At 43.6% G+C, this 14,691-nt stretch overlaps 1 protein-coding gene across 1 annotated transcript in view; it reads right to left on the reverse strand.

The window, feature by feature from the left end:
* The window catches only part of TNNI3K (TNNI3 interacting kinase), an 88,141-nt gene that overhangs the window by 17,252 nt on the left and 56,198 nt on the right, over window positions 1-14,691 (reverse strand). The window contains exons 18-21 of the mRNA XM_075155519.1: window positions 13,001-13,053; window positions 9,575-9,627; window positions 8,236-8,368; window positions 2,505-2,614 (exon numbers count right to left, since the gene is read on the reverse strand). Coding sequence (XP_075011620.1) covers window positions 2,505-2,614; window positions 8,236-8,368; window positions 9,575-9,627; window positions 13,001-13,053 — 349 coding nt within the window. The remainder of the gene's footprint in view (window positions 1-2,504; window positions 2,615-8,235; window positions 8,369-9,574; window positions 9,628-13,000; window positions 13,054-14,691) is intronic.

Below are 14,691 nucleotides of genomic sequence, written 5' to 3' on the forward strand. Positions count from 1 at the left end.
GACAGAGAGATTGCAGCTGAGCATGAAGAGAGGGAGCCCCTGGGGAACAGCATTAACTCCTGCACTGCTCCCTCAGGGGCGGTGGCAAACAGCATTTTCGCCATCTGAGGCTGGCAAAGAAGCCAGCTTTGTCACCGCTCCCCCTTCTCACCTTCCCGCACTGCAGTGTCCTCTCCACGGGACTGCCCTTACGATTGCTCGGAGCCTTGCCATGTATTCCTGAAGTCTCATCCTGGGAGCAGGCTACACCGTTATCAATCACAGCTCTCGGTAGGTTTTGGGGGGAAACACGAGGAGTTGGTGTAGCCTCTGGAGCTGTTAACGCTTTGACGCGTGGCTGTCCGAGAGACCCTCGCATGCTCGTGCGCTGATGTCCCCGGCTCTCCAGGCCACAGCTGGGATGGCCCTGCTGCAGAGAGGGGTCCTGTAAGTGACCCCGTCTGTCCCAGCAGACACTGAGCAGAGGGCACCAGGCTGCCTTCTGCAAAGCACAGCCGGCCCCAGCCTTCGGGAAAGATTTGCAGCTGACTCCATTTGTCCTGGTTTAATACCCAAAATATATTTGCCACTGGCTATCTAGAGAACGGCCAACTCATAGTATGAGTACTCCTTGAATAAAGCAATATTAATTAAAGGAACAGACATCTTCCTGGGATTTCAGAAATTAAAAAGCAATGAGTAAATCCTTTTCTCCCCAATAATCCAGAAGAACCACTTTCTTTGCGTTGGAAAAAGTGAAAAACATGGTTTGCCGGCTCCAAAGATCATAAATATGATGTTTTTAGCATTAAAGCTACAATAGAAAACAGAGATCGAGAGCCAGAATATTTCTACAACTTGTAACTCCTGTTCCTGTTTCTCTGTTACAGCTGTTCCCCTAAAAACTAGCACCCTAAGCATGCCTTATGGGACGCTTACAACAAGTCAGAGGTGTTTCGAGGATGTTCTGTGCCCCAGACAAAAGGAGCAATTCCAGGAAACGGGAAGACGGGATGAGGAAAAAGGGCTGGAGTCCTGGCAGAGGTGGTTTCCCCGCTTGGGGCTCGGTGGGACTGCCCGGTCGGTGCGTTGGCCGCCTGAGCCACTGGTGAACGTTCAGCGCCGGTTTGAATGTGGCACGCCGGGCAGCGTGCGTAGCTGCCACTGTCACACCTTTTAGCTTCCTGAGGTGGCTGCAGTGTTTCCTCTCCTCAAATCCCACATTACACTTCACTCATCACCTACATTTCCCTCTCCCGCTGAAGTGCGGGAACACTTGCTCCTGCGTGCTGACCCTCGTTTCCCTACAGCTGCCGACAGCCATCCTTGACCATACTCTCTTTCACCTTACAGCTTAGAATTTGGCCTGCAGCCTTACCACTGCCTGCCCCCAAAGCTCCTAAGGCTGAGACCTCGTGTGGGCTCTCAGGCTCAGGGGGCAGGCATAGTCCATGCTTCACATGACCCCTGGGTGGCAATCCCGTAAGCAGTCCCTGCATGCCCTCCAAACAGTTCGCTAGAGCTGCTGCTCGGAAGCTAAATTTTAACACAGAAGGAGTTCTGAGCAGATCCAAAATATTCTTAAATCTTTATTTCCTTAACTTCCGAACCTGTGGGTCTGAAAATTTATCACTAAAGGATCAGCTTATGAGGACTCGTCTCTTGGACCAGGCAATGTGTCCTCATTGGTCTTATCTACTCTGCGTTGGAAAGGAGAAAAATATATTGCTTTAAAAGCAAGAAACACAGTGATAAGTAAATATATATAAGTGTTTTTTCATGGAACGCAAATACACAAGGTCAGTATGCAGAGTTTATCTTCTAACAGCTTAAGAAAAAAAAATGCAAAACTGTGAGAAGTTTTGGGTGTTATGAACTGAAAGCAGCTGCCATGAAGAAGAAGGAGGCTCCAGACCGATCCCTACTTCTCTCAGAAACAGGATTCCTCATAACTTCTGACTGTGCATCCTATCCCCAACTGTTCCCAGAAGAGGGACTGCAGCAATGTGCCAGAAATGCCAGGGAGAGGACTTGTGATTGTCTTCAGGTCATTCTTCTTCCACACACCTCCGGTGCTTCTATCCTCTTAGTGTATCGGGGAATAACCTCTGGACATGCTATAAAAGTAGTCAGAAGTTTATACGCTTCCAGGGTAACTTGGCTCCTCTGGTACGGATTTTATTTTTCACATGGGAAAAATCAAGACTTCGTAGAAAATACCTACAAAAGTCTGAGAGCAGCAAGTGTTTTTCTGCTCACTCAATAATAACTCAAGTCATAGTCAAAGTTCTATAATTACTTAAAGTTTCGTTGAATGGCTAGGTGTTAATTTACTTTCCTCCTCAATTCACCAACTCTCCTGTATTTCTTGACATACACCATTACCTGTCTCGGGGCTTTCTGCCGTGGCACTTGCCTCGGGAGCTGGGCTTCGGGGGAAGCCACGCGAAGTCGGACAGATGGCTGGCCAAAGCAGACACCCGTTCTCCTGCTGCCCTTTGGCTGCGCGAGGCGGGGGCACTCACCTCGGGACAGGCGTTCCAGCCCCTCATCAGCAGGGCGGAGATGGGCTTGGGGATGGAGTACCCGATGGGGGGACGGATGTGGTGGTACGCCATGTCCGCCGCCGCCGCCGCTGCAAGCAAACAGCCCGACAGAAACCCGTTAGCACCCAGCAATCGCACGTGTTCCCAGGAAAACACAACCTAGTCACTACTGAAACACACCCCAGCAGGTACAGAAAGGCTGAACCATCCAACCTGTAGCTAAAGACTTGTAGCTTAAAAGAGGCTTTCCAGTCCATACTGTTTGTAAAGATAGCTAAGGCAGTCCATAACCCTGAATGGAAACACATTGCTGTTAAGACTGAGCATGGGTGAAGAAAACCTAATTTGGCTTAAATCCTAAAAAAAAAAAAAAAAAAAAAGGCCTTTGGGGAAAAAAATGAGTTAACCTTCAACTCACTTTTAAAAAAATTTATTATCTTCATTATTAAGAGAGGGTGACAGGTATACTCCAGTTGCAGATAAATTGGTAACAGACTCAGATCTCTTAAAATAACCCATGGCTAGTTCTATTACAATTCTAAGTGTTTCTTTAGTAAAAATCTAGTGAGTGCCTTTTTATAAGTGCAAGCCACTACTGACTGAGACAAGATTGCCAAAATATTTTCCTAATTGGGTTTATACGTTTAGCGAATCCAAATACATGGTTAATCCCTCTCGTTCCTTTTGAGCAAAAGTTTTTCAAGTAAAAACAAATGTATTTCGAACTCATATCGAAAGCTAAGTAAAAGCCTTTGTTTGCCTGACACTTTAAAATGATGTGATCAGAGTATATGGGATATGCAGGGAACGGTAAGATTGCAACCATAACAAGAATGGTCTAATTTTTTTTAACCATATCCCATTCTCATCACAGTATTCATCATAAGACTAAATTAATTTCAGCCATTGTCTGTCCTCATTGCAGCTTTTGTCTGCATAACGATGTTTCAGAATGTTAATATCAGATAAATCCTGTGATATTGTAACTATATGCAGACAGGAGGGGCAAACACATTTTGCCTAATTTTGATTCCATTCTAACAAGGTTTTCAAGGCATGACTCAGGTACTACCAGATTTGTCTTCTGCCTAGCAGACGCTATGAAAAGAGGGCAAATGCAAATTAGATTAAGATAGCAATGAAAAATGCTCCTTTTTTTTTCTGCCAAAGGTAATGTAAGTGATATATTACCTATTGGCAAAATCTCATCTTACCAATAATAGGATTTATTCCATCAGTTTAATGGGGTCAGGATTAGAAAAAGAAAGGGAGAAACCACTGTGTGCCTCTGTATACTTCTATAATACTTTACAAAGTTTGTTTATGTCACTATTGTTTAGGGTCTCCTTCCACTGTCAGTAGGCTTTTTCTTCAGCTAAAAATCTGTCCAAAAGTACTTTAGAATGGCTAAATTAAATGTCAAGAATCCATTCTTCCCAAAAATGAGCAAAACAAAAAAGAGTTTGCGTGGTCCCCAAAACTCTGAACTTAGTGATGCTTTCCAACTCTACTACATGATATCCTTGAACTTCTGAATATTTTCTGGTTTGACTGGTTGGTCAGATCCTGCCTTTCTTCTGGGTCAGAGCAACTATAAGCCATGAGAGGAATCAATGACAACCTACCTACAAAAATGTGGTTTCAATTTGTTTTTGTTTTTGGATCAGGGGAACAACTGTAGTAACTGCAGAATGTTAATCAACGTCTCCTATATTGGATACCTGTATGTTTTTAATCATAACATGCCATTTCCTTGTGCAAGTGTCATCTCTGCATTATTTTTGCTACGTGGGGTGCAATGGTTCAGTTTCTGAATCTACTTTCACACCTATAATTTCCAGACATCTATATCCCTGTATTTCCCCACAAAACGCTACCCAAAGCTTACATGCTGACAGTTTTACAGGTGTGAATTGAATGCAATCCGTGGAAAACAGCCAAGGAAGAGGATCTTCCGATATCAGAGGGTGTCCTCTTGCCCCCTGGGCCTTCCAAAACGTCTTTTAAATGGAAGGTTGGGCAGCAGGTAACTGCCAACATCCACTTCCACATGCAGACTGTGCCTAGAGCACAGAAGATGCCTTTGCCTTGTCATGCCTTGTGCAAGCGTACATGAGATATACATAGCGCACGAATAGAGAACTGAGCCACAGTTCTCAGGAAAACAGGATGGGATCGGCCTGGGAACCGTTCAAGGGTTTCTAACTCGATGACAGACCAGGCATCTCAACTACAGCTCGAGCAAGTGGGCAACAGACACATCAGCACATCTGCCGAAGAGCCTGCATCCCAGCCACGCAATCCCCAAGGAAAACGGTGACAACAAAGACCAATATCAAAGACATCATCCACCTGCACTGATCTGCAAAACCACTCTCTGTTTGCTTAGGTGCGCACAGTCCGGCTGAGGTGATGCAGTGTTTGTGAAATACAGCTCTTGTGCCTTCTCTGCACTTCTGCGCACGTGTATTCGTGCTCCGTGCTCACGCAGTCTCAGCCTGCTTGTGAATCCCAACTCTTTCCTACACTCGCTACAAACCTGAATGGCACTTGCAGTGTAGCCTGGCCCTTCATAATATAATGATCTGATAATGACACAATTAATTATCAACTGGTTCCTAATTGCTATATTTGAAGTATATGCAAACTCTCAGACTGTAGAAACCTCAGCAAAGAAGTAATCTCTATATTTAATAAATATTAAATTTTGCATTCTTCAGTTCCTTCTCAAAACCATCATTCTTTATGGTTTTTTCACCTTGTCTGGTTTACAGGTGCTTGGTGAGCACATTCAGTAGATTTCCTTACTAACCAAGAGACATGCTGCAGGCTTTAGTTCCACAGGACTGCATGATATGGACCTCAACACGCATTATGTTTGACTTAATGATGAAGGGATTTAACCTGTTTTTATAGAGGTTCTATTTGGTAAATTAAGTGCTGACTTTGATTCAATACCTATAAAAAAGTTTATTCATATTCATCAAACAGAAAACTGATGAATGGATATCTTATTCAGCATACTCTTATATAATTGGACACTGTACTAGATTCAGTAGAGAACATGGAATTGTTTTTAATGGGGTGACTACTTTTATTTCAATGAGTGACATCTAGTTTTCATTATAATGAAATTTAAAATCATATATTCTTTTCAACACCTAATTATTTCAATGAACTTCAACTGAACGTCTTCTTGACCTCTAAACCTGTACAAAGGTAACTATAAACCAGAAAAAAAGTCAGTGATGCATAATTAGGGTTAGTGTTCTGCAGATAACATACAAAATTTTCATAGAGAAAATCCCTCACCTTGAAATACATACTTTGAGAAAAATATGGGATTTGTATTTAACTGAATAGTCATTATCTGAACATATATCTTTCACAGGGGCTTTTATATAGACTATAAAACATAGAACACCCTCAAAGCTGCTTTTTGCAGCATGTATATATAAATCAGATGCGCACATTCAATATCTTTTTTTGTGCGTAAATATATCTTTCACAGGCAGAGCAGTTTGAGGTACCACAGAGACTGGGAATTAGTCGTAAACCGTGACTGTTGCATCTGAAAAATCACCTGTTTTGAGACCTTGTACAAAGTTTCCTTATTCACAGAAGAGGAAAAATTACACTTACTTAGGCCACTGAGAGGACCAAAATTAGGTGCTAGGTGGGCTCATTTTAAGGAGAACAGACCTGGATCAAACATGAGCATTTCGGAAAACTGCATCCCCACGTTTGTGGGCACCAACACGGTCTTTAGAAAACGTGTTTTAAAATAGGATTAAAAAAACCTGTTGGTGATCTGGAGGCAAGGAAGGACTCATCGCTACGGTGGAGGACAAGGAAAGAGCCCTTCTCTAGGCATAGTATCTCAGCAAAGAGAGAAGGGACAGAAAAAACCTTCTCTTCAAAGCTGCAGAAACAAAAGCCAGCAAGCCCATGGAAGTGAGGATAAGGGGACCTTATCATTCAGTTGATGCAATACATTTAAAAAAAAAAGGGGTGTGTGTGTGTGTGGAGAGAAACAGTATACATTTTTTTATGCCTTTTATTTCATTTATGATGCTCCCAGTGAGCTTTAACTCCTCTTGAGTCTTCTAGTCCTATCTAGACCATAATTTGAACAGAGTAAAATGGTTAATTCAGAATTAGCTGAGGTTACTGTTAGAAATGGTAACCTTATAGAAGGCTTTGATAACATGGATGATGGTGTACTAGAACTGCACCCAGGAATGTATGATGTGATCTTCAGTTAAATGGCCATGAAACAAGGACCAGTGGAAGAGGAACACAAACATGAAAGTGATTCAGAACTGAAACTCAGGTTCACAGCTAAAGGTATTTTATTTCTAGGACCTGAAGTGGAATTGAGTCAGATGTTTGGCTTCTGCATCACTTCAGCAGTTAGAAATAAAGAGATATGAAAATCAGCTAATACAGTATAGGAGGTCATATACAAAGCTGGCACACTAATTGCCAGTGATATTCACGACAGCTGCCTTTTGCATGTGAGAGGCTGACCTTCTGAACGTCACAAAGGCATCCAAAGGAGTTTAATGGAGGTATAATCTCAAAATAGCAGAAGAGTGAATCTTTATTTAATGGTTCCCTCAACAGAAACAAAAAGACAAACCAAGGAAGGAATCAATAAGCAAAACTTCGCATGTATCAAAAATTACCTTGAAAAGATAAGATCAATGCCTTAATGAGAAAAATACATTAGATTCCATTTAGTATTTGAGTAATTTATAAAGCAATTGACCTAATAAGGGAATAGCATGTTGATAAGCACCTAAGAAACAGAATTAGACATACAGATATACACAGACACATAGATGTATGAACACCAAAGGACTATACATTGCTACCAATGTTTATATTCTGCTTGGGCATAAACATTTGTATGAACTAAGAGAAATTCACCTTTTTCAAGGTCGAAATGCTGCCATAGGCCATGCTTTCTCCAAACATCAGAAAATCTATCTGAAATCCATCTGACAAACTTTGCACATCTCTTCCCCCAGCAACTGTTCTCTTTATCCCCCAAACCCACGTAAAACACACCAAAAGATCCCCATGTTTCACAGCCGTTTCAGTTGCTGGAGTGAAATGCCTCGTTAAGGTTCCTCCAGGCCATCTCCTGCGCGGAGAGGGCTGCACAACAGCATGGCCACAGATCTGCCTCCCGCCACAGGAGGACAGACTGCAGTGGGTGGTCTCAATGGCACGGGGGGTCCAAACCCTCTCTCTCACCACATCTGCGGCGCTCAACCTCTAACAATTCCTGGCAGACATCACGGGGTTAAAATCTCAGGGAGTGCAAAGTGTGGTCCTGGAAATGTTGATTTGCTCTTGCTACCCCACCACTGTTTGCAGGCGCTTTCTTAAGCTACACGAGAACACGCTCGAGGAGGAGATGTATCAAGGATTGGCCTTACAATCCTGACACCAATGTGAGAGACAAAAGGCCTACAATTAGAGTGACTTGTTCATATTCCTAGATCTGGATAAGGAATTTTACGTTATGTAGATCTGTAGTGAGTAATATATGCTATTATAGTGGGATAGTTCTATGCTTTTCACTGAATGCATAATCTTAGCACTTAATAACAAACTTCTGTAAAATATTGGTTAATATTATCCAGTGTAGCTACTTCTCTAGTTCAGAGAAATTTAAATATTAATTCATTGAGCATCTTACCTGGTTTCAGGTGAGCAAATGGAATTTCACCTGTTAACAGCTCCCAGAGGCACAAAGCATAGCTGAAAACATCAGCTTTTATGGTGTACCTTGTACACTGGGTGAACACTTCAGGGGCCATCCAGCGTAGGTTCTGCGCATCAGGAAACATCAATGATACATTAACAGTCTTTACTTCCTCATATATGCATCTTCTCCTGTATTTGTGTGTTTGTTTTCCTTTTTTTTCTTATTTCCTTGCCTCCATTGCTCCATAAAATAACTGGTAAATCTGCCAGGAAAAATTTTCACCTAGCTTGCAAAATCTAGGCAGCATATTATTGCACATTATACGTAACAGCATTAGTATCGTGCTGTCTCAACCCCATAAAGTCAGACTGGTCAGGCTTTAAACATGAGAGTAGTGCGAGAATAAAAGTAGAGCACCCAGCCTCAAAGTCTGGAGACCACATTATAAGGTCGGAGCATGCCATATGATACCAATTAACTACTACTCCAGCTGGTAGGTGGAAAAACTGATGACAACTGCAAGGTTGGTGCCTTCTCTCTTGGGATCTCACTGCTTTCTACAGAAGCCCAATCCTGAGGCTGCTTCAAAAGCCTCTCACTGGAGTGATGAGTTCAGGGTGTCTTTGCAGATTCCTTGCACCTCAGTAACTTAATGTATATTCTTTACAAGACAGCCCTTCTCAGTGAGACGTCATGAAACCATGGCAGGACCCAGGTCTGCAGCAGCAGTACTCACTCCTCACACAGTGAGCGTGTATTACAATTTGTTAAAAAGTTGATTGCCAAACCCTGGTTTTAGCATCACCCATCCTATTCCACAATTAGTCATTATGATGATGCACTTTCAAGACCATGGAGTGACACACAGAATGCATCTGGACTAAAACTTATGAAGACAACGATGCTGTCTTGTAAAGCTGACTCTCTGTGAGCAATAGGCTTGTAATGGAGAAAAGAACTCTGAAAGAAAATCAGTGTCAAATAACTAGTTTCCTATTAGAAATAGGAATCACCTGCCAGCAACATGTGTATGTGAGTGGGGAAGGGTGGATTAAAAAAATGACACTTTACTAAGGATTTTGGGGTCAATAGAGCTCCAAAGACAACCTTGTAAAGCATGATTTTCTGTCGCAGATATTATATATTCACTCATCTCTGCTATTAAAGACACTTAAAGGAAAAAAAAAAACCCACAAAGAAATAGCAAGAGAGATAAAGTACTGTACAAGTTCATCTTTTCCAATAAAAATATTTCTAATGTCATTTTCTCTTAAACTGAATTTGCCTGTATGTTTTATACTAATTATATGGAACAAAACAAGAAACAAACCCCAGGTTGTTTAGTCATATTGTCTTCATCCAGGGATTGCAAAAATCTAGATTCTGAAACACACAGAACAAAAAAAAAATTACAATACAGATATTATAAAATACCTTATTATACAAAAGTCTTGGTAAAAAATGTTGGTTTTTTTTTTTTTTTTAAATAACTCTGGGTTTTTGGGAGTCCAGGAGAGCTGTGATAGCTGTTTTTCAAGAAGGTTGTGTACAGACAATGAGACTTCTGAAACCTGCATGCCAAATTCAGCACTGGCATAAATCTACAAAGCTCCATCGACATTAATAGCAGTTCGCAGCAGCTGAGGATCCAGCTCAGAATTTGTGACCTCATGGTTATTTGTAGTGGTGAACATAACTGTATCTAGATTTACCACAAATAGTCACCGAGCCCTGCATTAAAATGCAATCCCACAGAAGCCTGTCAGTCTTACTTAATGTCAGAAAAGCAGCCCACCTAAAGATGACAAGATCTTGCATGAATATAGTGAAGGTGGTATATACTACATTTTGTGACACATAAGTAAGTCCCCAAGCAGGACTTAGATGCCTTTGACATATCAGAAAAATACACTTAAGCCTGCATCTGTGCGAATAAGAGTATTGTAAGCAACGCCGCAGACAAGCAGCTACTCCCACGTGGTCCAAGCCTTGTGCTATCTCCTTGCTTCAGCAGGCTGGATGACAGCAGGTCTGGGTCAGCACTGGGTCCCTCACAGATGTGGTCAGGCTGCCACCACCCTCCTCCTATGTTAAGCTGATGTTCATGCACCTCTACTGATCACATCTGTGGTGATACTGCACAGTGACAATGGCCATGTCTTAAGTCAGGTAGTTCCTGAGGAGTTAGGTCAAACCCAGCTCCCTAAACTCCACCCTTGCACCAACAAGAATGCATCCCCGTGGAGCTTGGCTGATAAACACCAAGACAATGCACAGAATACAGATTCATAAAGTATAGCCTATCTAATTTTGGTTACTAAGGTTCATAAGTGAAATAAGGAGCTACATTCCACTCTTTTAACCAAAATGAAAGAAACCTGTCCTATTGCCATGGGGCTCGGCTGCCAACAGGCAGACTTGCACAATAACACCATCCTCAGATCCTGAGCTCTTGCCTTGGAAGAGGAGGGCTCATCTTCTATTACAGGCATTTTCACTCAACTTCTTCCTCGAACCTACTGCTAGAACTTACTCAAACTGAGATGCATCCATCTCACTATCATCTGGGCTTCCTTCTCAGACAAACAGCGGGGTACTCCACAGCACATGCTAACTTAGATGAGGCAAAAAATAGGGGTATTCTCATCCCTCTTAGCCTTTTTTGTCATAGAATCATAGAATCATAGAATCATACAGGTTGGAAAAGACCTCTAAGATCATCGTGTCCAACCGTCAACCCAACACCACCATGCCCACTACACCATGTCCCTAAGGGCCTCATCTACACGTCTTTTAAATACCTCCAGGGATGGGGACTCCACCACTTCCCTGGGCAGCCTGTTCCAAGGCCTGACCACTCTTTCAGTAAAGAAATTTTTCCTAATGTTCAATCTAAACCTCCCTTGGCGCAACTTGAGGCCATTTCCTCTTGTCCTATCGCTAGTTACTTGGCAGAAGAGACCAACACCCACCTCTCTACAACCTCCTTTCAGGTAGTTGTAGAGCGCGATGAGGTCTCCCCTCAGCCTCCTCTTCTCCAGGCTAAACAACCTCAGTTCCCTCAGCCGCTCCTCATAAGACTTGTGCTCCAGGCCCTTCACCAGCTTCGTTGCCCTCCTCTGGACACGCTCCAGCACCTCCACGTCCTTCTTGTAGTGAGGGGCCCAAAACTGAACACAGGATTCGAGGTGCGGCCTCACCAGTGCCGAGTACAGGGGCACGATCACCTCCCTACTCCTGCTGGCCACACTATTTCTGATACAGGCCAGGATGCCGTTGGCCTTCTTGGCCACCTGGGCACACTGCCGGCTCATGTTCAGCCGGCTGTCAACCAGTACTCCCAGGTCCTTTTCCTCTGGGCAGCTTTCCAGCCACTCTTCCCCAAGCCTGTAGCATTGCATGGGGTTGTTGTGGCCGAAGTGCAGGACCCGGCACTTGGCCTTGTTGAACCTCATACATTGGCCTCGGCCATCGATCCAGCCTGTCCAGGTCCCTCTGCAGAGCCTTCCCACCCTCAAGCAGATCAACACTCCCGCCCAACTTGGTGTCGTCTGCAAACTGACTGAGGGAGCACTCGATCCCATCGTCCAGATCATTGATAAAGACATTGAACAGGACCGGCCCCAGCACTGAGCCCTGGGGAACACCGCTCGTGACCGGCCGCCAACTGGATTTAACTCCCTTCACCACAACTCTCTGGGCTCGGCCGTCCAGCCAGTTTTTTACCCAGCGAAGAGTGGACCTGTCTAGGCCGTGAGCCGCCAGCTTCTCTAGGAGAATGCTGTGGGAGACAGTGTCAAAGGCTTTACTGAAGTCCAAGTAGACCACATCCACTGCCTTTCCCTCATCCACTAGGCGGGTCACCTGGTCATAGAAGGAGATCAGGTTGGTCAAGCAGGACCTGCCTTCCATGAACCCGTGCTGGCTGGGCCTGATCCCCTGGTTGTCCCGGACATGGCTCGTGAGCACCCTCAAAACCAACCGCTCCATGATCTTCCCCGGCACCGAGGTCAGGCTGACCGGTCTGTAGTTCCCCGGATCCTCCCTCCGGCCCTTCTTGTAGATGGGAGTCACATTGGCGAGCCTCCAGTCGTCCGGGACCTCCCCAGTTAACCAGGACTGCTGGTAAATGATGGAGAGCGGCTCGGCAAGCTCCTCCGCCAGCTCCCTCAGTACCCTCGGGTGGATCCCATCCGGCCCCATAGACTTGTGAACGTCCAGGTGGCATAGCAGGTCATGAACTTCATCCTCTTGAATTATGGGGGGGTTTATCCTGCTCGTCGTCCCTGTCTTCCAGCTCAGGGGGCTGAGTACCCTGAGGATAACCACTCTGACTACTAAAGACTGAGGCAAAGAAGGCGTTGAGTACCTCAGCCTTTTCCTCGTCCTTGGTGGCAACGTTCCCCCCCGCATCCAATAGAGGATGGAGATTCTCCTTGGCTCTCCTTTTGTCATTAACATACTTATAAAAGCATTTTTTGTTGTCTCTCACGACAGTGGCCAGGTTGAGTTCTAGCCAGGCTTTTGCCTTTCTAATTTCCTCTCTGCACGACCTAACGCGATCCCTGTACTCTTCCTGAGTTGCCTGCCCCTTCTTCCACAAGTGATAAACTCTCCTTTTTTCCCTGAGTCCCAGCCAGAGCTCCCCTCATAATAACAAAATGAAAAGCAACCTCTCAGCATTTTCTTAGTCAGCACATGTTCAGTTTTAGGGGATTTGAGGTTAATTTATAAACGTTTCATAAAAACTCCTTACCTCCAAAATCAGCAACAACTGCATGACCATCCTCATACAGGAGAATATTGTGACTAGAGAAAAAAAAAATTATTATAGGTAATTGTTAATAGTGTCTTAAAGATGGTGAAGATTTTACAGTTTTTGGTTCATAGCTAAACTCTGAGGAGATCAAATCACCTGCTTATGTAGATAAATGTCTATAGATAAACCACTTTTAGCTACATCCCATATTTATTGTTATAAAGTACACATTAACTCTGAGAAGGCAAACCCAATAGCTTCATAAATGAGAATGTCAGTTTCTAATCAATACTAGAGCAAAACAATTTCTGTAATTAGTTATAGATCAAGTATAACAGCTTTATTTAACATGTGCACTGAATCGCAGTGATGAAGTGAAAAAGATGATATTTAAATACAAACACAGTGATGACCTTAAATAAAATTACATGGACTGATTCTTTTCTCTTTTAAGGCTTACATAAGTGTAAATTAATAGTGGTAGTTCCTAATTTATGCTGATGTATAGAAGGGAAGGAACAGATCTGAAGAGTCCTTATAGAATGGATCACTAGAAGCCATAAGAAATCCATTAAGGTGGGGAAAAAAAAATTATGACACAATGGTAAGTCCTATTCAATTTAATAACCACACTTAATAATGCAAATGTTACTTTCGTGAGACAAAGGTACTTTAGTTCTTAAAATATCTCCATTTGTTTATGAAAAGAAGACACGTCATTCATCCTGTAGCTTATCTCAGTGTCTAGGATGAAAGCTTCTCCCTGCTCGCACTAATTGAGATTTGTCAGTCGTTAGAGGTAAGATTTCAGTCTGCCCTCCATGCGTGTTCCAGTTCTACAGCGTCCCTTTTTATAACGTCTTTGAGAGCTAGCAGAGTACCACTGATGATCTGTGCTAAGTTTCTTTGCGCCTGAACTGAGCCTCAGGTAAAGTGCCAGATTTCCATCTGCTTAAAAAATCACTTAGTGATTTTTTACTGTTTCACCTTATTGTCTGTGAAATGCATATTCCTTGTCATTGTTTGATGGGCATAATGGCAAGCGTAAAGTATTGTTCATTATTGGACATCAAAAGAACCACATTTTGCATTTATCCTTAAAATTGACAAAAATTACGGTGCATTTTGACTGTGGTAATGGAATCTCTTGGTGGCATCTCCTTCCCTAGGCAAACTGGTCCATACGATGAAATTAGCATCCCTGGAGACTGGTGGTTGCAACTATGAATGGTAGCAAGGAAGGATTTGGGGCGATGGCTGGTGCCCTGTGGAGAGTGGAGCCCGCACTGCTCAGGACTGTGGCCGGAGCTGTGGTTTAACCAAGCAGGATTTCGCAGACAGGAACGCTGTGCAGCCCAACGCCTCCGGGAAATGCTGGAGTTACGTGCGAGGGCTGCAGAGCTGACCTGCGTCTGTTCCCTGCCTCTGCCCACCCTGACCCGGGTGCTAGAACTGCCTGTGCACCGTGGAAAACACACCGGATTTCAGGTGTGCTGCAGCCGGGGTGAGGCTCACGTTCACGTCTTCTAACTGAACTGCAGACGGCAAGAAATCCCGGGAAAATGTGATATTCATGTTAGACATATATGCTAGATTTTTATTTCAATATAAAGTCTTCATCTTTGCCCCAGACAATTTCTGGAGTTAAGAAGAAAGGAATAAATGCAGGAAAATTCTTGTTTGGTCAG

This window comes from Calonectris borealis, chromosome 8 (assembly GCF_964195595.1).
Source record: "Calonectris borealis chromosome 8, bCalBor7.hap1.2, whole genome shotgun sequence".
NCBI classification, from domain to species: domain Eukaryota; kingdom Metazoa; phylum Chordata; class Aves; order Procellariiformes; family Procellariidae; genus Calonectris; species Calonectris borealis.